General features: G+C 43.1%; 1 protein-coding gene across 1 annotated transcript in view; it reads right to left on the reverse strand.

Moving 5' to 3' along the window:
- The window catches only part of RSBN1L (round spermatid basic protein 1 like), a 55,663-nt gene that overhangs the window by 28,502 nt on the left and 18,442 nt on the right, over positions 1–8,719 (reverse strand). The window contains exon 5 of the mRNA XM_018560421.1: positions 604–1,238. Coding sequence (XP_018415923.1) covers positions 604–1,238 — 635 coding nt within the window. The remainder of the gene's footprint in view (positions 1–603; positions 1,239–8,719) is intronic.

Consider the following 8,719-nt stretch of genomic DNA (forward strand, 5'->3'; position numbering starts at 1 on the left):
AAAAAAAAAAAAAAAAAAAGAAGAAGAACATGGACACCTGGGAATCCTGCCGTAAGAATCTACAGGTTCTTGCCGCAGGAATCCCAGAAAGCAGCACAAGTCCCCGTGTAGCCTAAAAAGGCTTTTTTTCCAGCAAGCTAGGGAAAAGGCGACCAACCTTCCAGGACAGTAGCATAAAACTAAGGCATGATGGTTAGAGGTGGGGTTATATGGGGCTGGTGAGCGACACTTTTTTTTAATTTACCCATGACTAAACCTGTAAGTGGCAGCACATAACCAAAATGTCTAACAATTACTACATTCCTGTGCCTCTCAATGTACAACAAACACTAATTTTAAAATGAAAAGAAAAAAAAAAAAGCTGCAAAAATCTATGAACATGGGAAAATAAACACAAAAGTGCTGCAGTTAGAAACGTGACCAATAATATATAAACAAGCTTCCCAATCACAATTTTTTTTCACAGCATAGGCCATAACTATTTTAACAGCAACCAGGTCAACATACTGCATTCATTTTTTAACGATCTATATCTTCATTGAAAAAATACAAATATTCTACTACATTCAAGGAACATAAAACAAACGAGCCCTTTCCTCTTACCTGAGCATGGAAGTTGGAAATAGTTGTGGTCTCGATGTCTTTCTTCCCCAAGATTTCCATTTTGACTGGGGAGTTGGGAAAGTTAAAGGAAAAATAATCCAAAAAGTCAGTTAAATATGTGGCTGCCCCATGCACAATCCCCATGACATAATAAGCTGCACTGTTTTCATTTTCACTAAAGGTTAAATTAACAAATTCCTCAGCAAACCTTTCCATCTCCATGGGAGACAGGTGAGAGAGTTCACTGCTGTAAGCATGTATTAAAGATGCTCCACCATTGGGCTGATGTTCTATGTGAATGAGGTGCTTGAATTCCAAAGAGTCCAACCGCTTGGGCTTGTGCTGATCACGAGGCTCCTTCAATGACACAAAAGGAGATTCATTCTCTGGAGCAACCTTCTTGTCCTCTACCTTTACAACCAAATCCTTCAAACGGTCATCCACTTCTACTTTGGCTTCTGGGTTTTCAGATCTCTTCATGTCATAGACCAGGCCTGAGCAGACTGTTTGGATTGATTTGCTGTACATTTTAGGCTGTTTCCGCTTCTCACCCTCCTTGTGTTTCTTCTTCTTTTTCTTCTTAACTTTTTTAATCTGCAGTTCTTCTGCGTTTGGTTTTGGCTTTTCATTTGGATCTGAAACAACATAAAACTTTTTCAAAGAGTGTAGATGTTTTAAAGCACCCTAATAATGGCCATCAACAAGTGTGGTCGATTATTGCAATTAGCAGCTTGGAATCACTGCAGTCCACTCAATGCCTCACATTAGGAGGGGGGGGAAAAGCAAAGTCTAAGATATTATCAGGGTTATTCATTAAAGGGTGAAGAGTTTGGAGAAGGCAGGAGAAGTGAACAATCTAGGACAACATAGCTGATTTGGAAACATTCTCCAATTCAGCTCACTTTCCAGTTCAGCTATGTTGTCCTAGATTGTTCACTTCTCCTGCCTTCTGCAAACTCTTCACCCTTTTGTGAGTAACCCTGTTAGTGTTCAAAAATAAAATCAAGGACACATTTGATTTTTACAAAGCTTTCATACAGTTTATTATTTTTTTCCTAATCAAGCGGGAGGAGGTTCATAACATTACACCAAAAACCAAGCACTGCAACTCTCCTCTTCGTTATTCACATACACTGCTTTGCTGAAAAGTGTGTTCAATAGCTGAAGCTTGACTGTACATATCATTCCCTGTCTGCCTGCTCTGTTCTGGTAAGGTCCTATAACAATTTCATTAGAGAGAGTTTGAAAGAAAACAGCTTATGCTGTGATGTTTCTCAGACACAAGTGTCATTGCTGTATCCTGTATTACATGAGTATTCATTAAAAAAACTAGAATAGGACCTATTCACACTTATGCCCTCACCATAGATAAAACACAGCATAAGAAAGTGAATTCCAAAGAGGTAGTGGACATGATTTAGTGTGCATGCGGCAATCTGACAGTCATAACCCATCTACTGCAACCGTTTAACACAAAGAAGCTTATTCAACCCCTTCATTACTGAGGCCCTTTTTTCATTTTTTGCACCCATGTTATATTCCACATTTTAGGCCTGAAAATGACGTAAAACCCCCCAACAACACGGAGAAAAAGAAAACATAGCCGTTTTCTTTCAACATCGTCCACGGTTTTAGGTATTGACTCAATACCCAACATTAGTAATAAAAAGAATAAGCGAATAACGTGAGATCTAAGTATGCCTAGAGAGAATTATTTCGGAGAAAACATTTATCATAAATGTGCTCTGCTTCTAACATGTGACCAGACAGGCTTCAGTATGCTGAGCAAGTTGGATCACATACACCATTTAGGGAAGATTGTCTGCAGTCAGGAGCGATGAGTGGGTGGACTGAAAAGTAAACGAGATATGTTTGCAGCTTATTGGCAATTCAATACACTACTGTGGAACTGAGAGAACGGAAAACAAAATAAAATACAGCATTTATATAATTCAACAGAGGAGCATGGGCTTAAAGTGACACACAACTTCGGAGTTAAATCCTAAAAATGCATTCAAGTACATTAAACAAAAATTTAGCTTATGCAGGGGTGTGGAATTCCTATCGCCCGACCCCTGGGACATGCAGTTTCGGGCGCCGGGCGAGTAGTTTTTTTTTTTTACATTTAGCCCTGCTCCAGACAAGCAGAGCTAAATTCACAGTGTGGGGCCGCAGCTCGTTTTTATACAAGTGATCTCATTAGATCACATGTATGAAAGGATCGGCGGCTATTGTGTCCAGTCACCGCCGCCGTGACCACGACACATGAGCTGACCATAGAGCCCGAAGAGCAGACAAAGAACGGAGTAATCACTGAGACTGTGGCGCTGTGATCACAGCGCCACCTGTCTCAGCCGTCAGGAACTGCACAGAACATCAGTTCTGTGTTGGAGGGCAGGTTCCATAGAGAGAACCTGTCGCCTCCAAACTATCACATAAGAGATATATATACCGAGACCGCCGCAGCCGACACGGATCCTGACATTACTGTCGAGATCCACCCAGCTGCATGATTGACAGCTGGCTCTGCCTCACTAGAGGCAGAGCCAGCTGTACCTGCCCCCTCCCCCGTTCGTTCCTCCAGTCAGCGCTGGAGGAGCGGGGAGGGGGAGAATCCCTGCAGGGAGCAGTGAGTGACAGTTACGGCTCTCTGAAGGGCCAGGATCAAGAAGTGAGCGAGCGCCAGTATGTGTTCCCCCACTTCCTGATCTATAGAGCCGACCTATGACAGTTTCATTGTCACACGGCGGCTCGAACTATGAGGCTGAGTGAAAATCACTCACCTCATTAGACCTCCTTTTAAGAGCAAGCTCACTTTCCCAAGTAATATTGGAAAATGGAATTACCCAATCAAATCTGGCACCGGCAGATGCAGTGCAGGATGTACATAAACTTACTTGGCAAATATGCATCTGTGGCTGGTGTAAGGACAACAGGGTGTGTGTGTGTGTCAGCGTTTTTTGCTACATCTGGTTTCTGTGCTTCTCTATACAATGCAGACAGCTCATGGCTGGTGGTAGGGACTCTTCTCAAAAACTCTCAACCCTCATGCAAGCAGTGGTCTGGCTCTTGTGGGAAGACATATCAAAATGCCTTGATGGGTGGAGGTCATTCTGGAGGAGTGGGTGTTCCTAAACAGATTGAATTTGCATGCAGATTGCTCTAGGCAACACCCACATGTGATGGCAAGCCTCCATAATTAAAAGAACTAAAATCCAATAAATGAAAGAGGCACCGCCAGGGACAGTAAAGCTAAGGGAGAAAAGGGATAGATCAGGACTGGATGAATCCCAGGAGCCAGGTAGCCAATGGTTCCTAAAATGTACAGCTGGCGCCTAACTTATGAGGGTTTCTCTTGTTGCCTCCAATGGAGCTGGCTCTGTAAAAAAAATCCTGTTGACAACTGCACTGGGCAGGCTTGCTCCTGATTTCCACATTAATTGCCCACCCCTGGGCTAGAGTATTCTGGATTTACTCCTAAAAATCCTTATAGATCTATATCTGCAGTATGAGAGCTAAGGCACTGCTGCCTGTGACTGCTAGGCTCTAGAAAAGCAAATGCAAACCAAGAACAAAGCATGATACCACTATAATGGGAAAACAGATTAGCTGCAGAAAAGACCAGAAGCATTACTGGTGACTAGCGAGTCCATTGCCTGTTTTTTGGGGCACAGCTTCTCTTTAAACCTCAGTACTGGCAGTAGTTACCAGGGAATGTCAAATAAAAACAGATAAAACTTCAGCTTTAATTTGCAGATCAGCAACAAGCATGAAGTATGAGGAAAGTTACAACTCTAGATACACACACCTTTTCCCTGTCACTTAATGTAATTCAATCAGAGGGTGAGCTTGACAGTTTGGTAACTAGCTTTTCCAGGAGACGTGCCAGTACCTGTAAAATGTCTGTTACAAGCTCATAGTGCCAGTATAAGCACATTGGTGACATGCCAGATTCTGCTAATATCAGGAAAACAGGTTTCAGATATTGCTTTGACGATATAAAAGGGTACATATGACCCAATTTGATATAATGAAATGCTTTAGCCATGCAGTTTCCTCTAGTGGGTTTGACATGTTGCACAGCATAGTGCTGGAAAACACTGACCTCCTTCAACAAACCAAGAGAAGCGTTTGGATTGTGCAAGTATATAGCACACAATCAACAACTGCTGTATCACAAGCAAATGCATTACAGTCACACAGTGGCAAGCAACATTAAAAGGGATGAGGCCCATATGCTAAAAGAATCATTATTAGGATCACAACTTGAAATAACTGGATTCAGCTTTTTCAAAATGAACGGTCCCTCTCATCACTATGAACATACTAAAAACGGAATACATACAAATAATGCAAATACACAAGATGCAATTTACAAGAGGTGCAATAACGTTTAGGGCTAGTTCACACCAGAAATGCATGCATCTGCACAACTGCAATGAGATGCGTTTTGCCACAATTTACACATTTGTGCTTAAAATGTGATTTCAGGTGCGTTCCAGTGCATTTGCATGTGTTTTTGATGAGTTACATTGCAATCTGATGCAGCTAAAAAAGGGCAAGCAGAATTTTTCTGACTGCCTCAGACCGGACTGCACTGGTGTGAACAGAGTACCAGAAACCCCATAGGAAAGCATTGTAATGCATTTTGTATGCAGCTGCCACACTTAACGGACTGCATCAAGGCTGTGACACACTGCACTCGAAGCAGGGCGGAGCGGCGGTGCGCTGCCTTCGCTTGCAGTGCGTCAGGTAATTTTCTCTCTGGCATGTCAGCTGGCGAGAGTTCGCATAGCTGAGCGTGGCGAGATGAAAAATGTATAAACCCATGCGTCAGGATGCGACGTCCAGCCGGTTGCTACGCGCAAGCCAATTGGCTGAAGGTGCTGTCATTCATCTGCCTGCACTCAGCTCACACACACTGCACACAAAGCTCCGTGCCTTACAGCTTTGCTGTGCACGGCTTGGTGTGCAGTGTGTCACGGGCTTCACAACTGCATCTGGTGTGAACTAGCCCTTACCCATGGCACAATGTTTTCAATAAAATGACCACATTTCACAATGGGAAAGGAAGAGCATCTAAAAGCAGGAAGCAAAGTTAAACATGATCAGTGTAGTCTGGGCATGACCATGTGAAAAGGTTTCCAGTTCTATAACAGCAGCACTTTGGGTGTGTTGGATGCCTTGTCCTCTACGGTCCAATGTGGTTTCATCTGCCGGCTACTACATCATGAACACCCCCCACTGATGATAAAGTAAAATGACACTATTTATTGCATAGGCAAAGACTTACAAAGAAGTCATATGTTTTGTGCAAGGTATTTCTCTGCATTATATTTTTTTCTCACGGCTTGATCCCCAGCTTATTCCTTCCCTTTGTACTGCCGAACTCTTATAAATAAGTACAGAGTATATGGTATACCCTCTACATAAGTGCAGCAATGTTACAGACTTTCTCCAAACATGAAACCCAGGAACATTTTGACAGCGGTTTATAAGTGCAGACAATTTAGCAGTGTGGGCAACAGCTCTATGGTCAGGAATAGGCAACACTGGCGTCCTGCTATACACACTCACAATATACATGGTGAAGATGTAGGTGTACTTTGTATTGCACCAAGCAAGCAACCACGATTTGTTAACCCTGTCATACAAAATGTGTGTTTTAACCATCTTGTCCCTTAAAGCCCAATTAAAGTAACAAGTAAATATGCAGCCAGAAAAACACAGTTCTAAGAGCCAAGTCTTACTTCCACTTTCCAGCAGTTGTGCAGTATATCTAAATAGAATTGTGCTGTCCAATAGGAACCAAAGTTAAAACAAGTTCTCTCAGTAGAACACCTAATCTGACACATCCCCTCGCTCTTGCTCTCCAATGCCAGTGTCTAGTCTTCTTTTTAATTACCTGGCACTATGGAGTTTCTGCATTCCAGACTAGCATTTAGATGCGCCCCACCCCCAAGCCTTGTGGTTAGCCAAGGCCCTGGCAGGGTCTGGTGAAAACCTGCACACACTGTTAGTGAAGATGTTCCCAGGACCTTGACTGACAGCTGGCCTGGGAATGGTAGGCAGCTGTGCAGGTCTAGAATGTGTTGAAGGTGATTCAAAATATTTTCAGCAAACTAGGTGCAAATAAATACAACCTAGCAGAAAAAAAAGACAAAAAAAAACAAAAACTGTTGAATGCAAACAGCCGCTACCGGCGGTTTCCCATACAACCAATCGGCGGCTCTATAGCAGTCCAATCGCTTGTACATGCTGCCCTGCGTGCCCCCTCCCTCCTGCAGTGCTGCCGTCCCCCTGCACCCTCAATGCCGGGCTCCGCTGCCCCCTCTGCAGCCCGGGACTGTTTCGGGTGGGTGTCAGGAGGAAGATGGGAGGGAGCTCAGCATCTTCCTCTTTGCTGATCTCCCTCCAAAGTCTGAATGTGGAAGTGATGTGTATTACATCACTTCCGCATTCACCTGTCAGTCATCTGGCTGCTATAGCCAGAGAAGAAGCTGGTGAAGCAGAACTCTGCTTCATCAGTTTCTTTGGGGGTCCCCCAGGTGACATTATTGGTCTTCAAAGACCCCTAATGTCTCCATAAAAAAGGACCTGTCAGTGTGCCTGTGCTATCACATAGGGGGATTGTTATCCCCCTATGTGATAGCAATAACATTAAGTGTAAAAACATTTTTTTAACCCCACCCCACCAAAAATGTTCAAGTCCCCCACGTTTACGCACTTATAAATGTAAATACACGTCAGGTGCATCAGCGTGTGAAAACGGCAATTGCGCTACACGTTATATACGCCTGCGAACGTCGCAGTGAGAGCAATTATTTTAGTGCCCTCAGTCACTGATAGCACTAAACTGATAAGCGGTAAAAGGTTTTAGAGCGTCGCCTACGGCCAATTTTGGGTATTGTAGTTTTTTGAGGTTGCCCGGGCGCACGTTTAAGGCTTGACATGTTTGGTGTCTATTTACCTGATATGACCCCGTCTTTTATATTTTACAAATAAAAATTTAACACCTGTCAGCAAGTAGTTAAGTAGACCGGCCATAAAACGGATTAATTTAAATGAGCATATGAAGAAAAGAAAAACGAATAAGCAGAGAATGGACACAGCAGGTTAAAAAAAACCCAGAAAAGCAGTGAATTCAGAGATATAGTCCGCTGCATTTCTAAGCAAATATTGGCTCTTCCTCTAAGATTGAAGTATGACTATTCCGTAAAAAAATGTACTATTAATCTAAATAACCAACAGGGAGGCTCAGACGGTGGGCAGTGGCGATTGTTTTGAAAGGCAGTTTTCCCTGACAGTCACTTTGCTTACAGATTATTTTTCCACTACATGCTGCTTGAACTATTCCGATTTGAAAAGGTGTACCCTGATCTTGTATTACATACATTTGTTTACTTACTGCTAGAGAACAATGACTCCACTGGGAGGAAAATGTATGCCGTCTCCAGATGACAGCACACACCATGGAAAACAATCATTTCGTAAGATGCAGCTTTCTAGTCAACTTTGTATCCCCAGTTCCCAGAAACAGCAAGTTTATGTTCTGCTACAACCCCAGGGGTGTGGACATTTCTAAAAACTACTTGCCCAAGGGCTTAAACTGGGGCCCAATCTACTTGTCCCAATACAAAAAATTGTTTTAATCAAAACCGTATTTAACCGTACTAAGAAACGCTTCTCATTGGTCAGCGTGGTCACCTGACCACGCTGACCAACGAGTGCTCGTAATACGCAAGCGAAATTCAAAATGCATAGCACAGGGCTGCACTGGACAGCAGTACAGGGTACAGATAATACACCCGTACTGACAAAGGGAAAGAACTGTACGCCAAAATGCTAGTATAATGGGGGGACGGGGCCAGATTTGAGCGGGTAATTCCATCTTCCAAATTACCTGGGAAAGTGAACTTACGACATTGTGCGTGTAAGAGAGTTCTGCTGCCTGGCTAACACAATATGGCACACAGTGGAATAGGGACAGCACACACAATGCCCTACGCGTGCGTTTATTTGTATGCAGATGGTGGGGGTGGCAGGGTTGGTTTTCATTTTTTTTTTTTTTTACTTTTTAATTTTATTATTTACATTTTCACCAATAAATAAGATC

The sequence above is a fragment of the Nanorana parkeri genome, unplaced genomic scaffold (genome assembly GCF_000935625.1).
Source record: "Nanorana parkeri isolate BGI_ZX_2015 unplaced genomic scaffold, ASM93562v1 scaffold454, whole genome shotgun sequence".
Taxonomy (NCBI): domain Eukaryota; kingdom Metazoa; phylum Chordata; class Amphibia; order Anura; family Dicroglossidae; genus Nanorana; species Nanorana parkeri.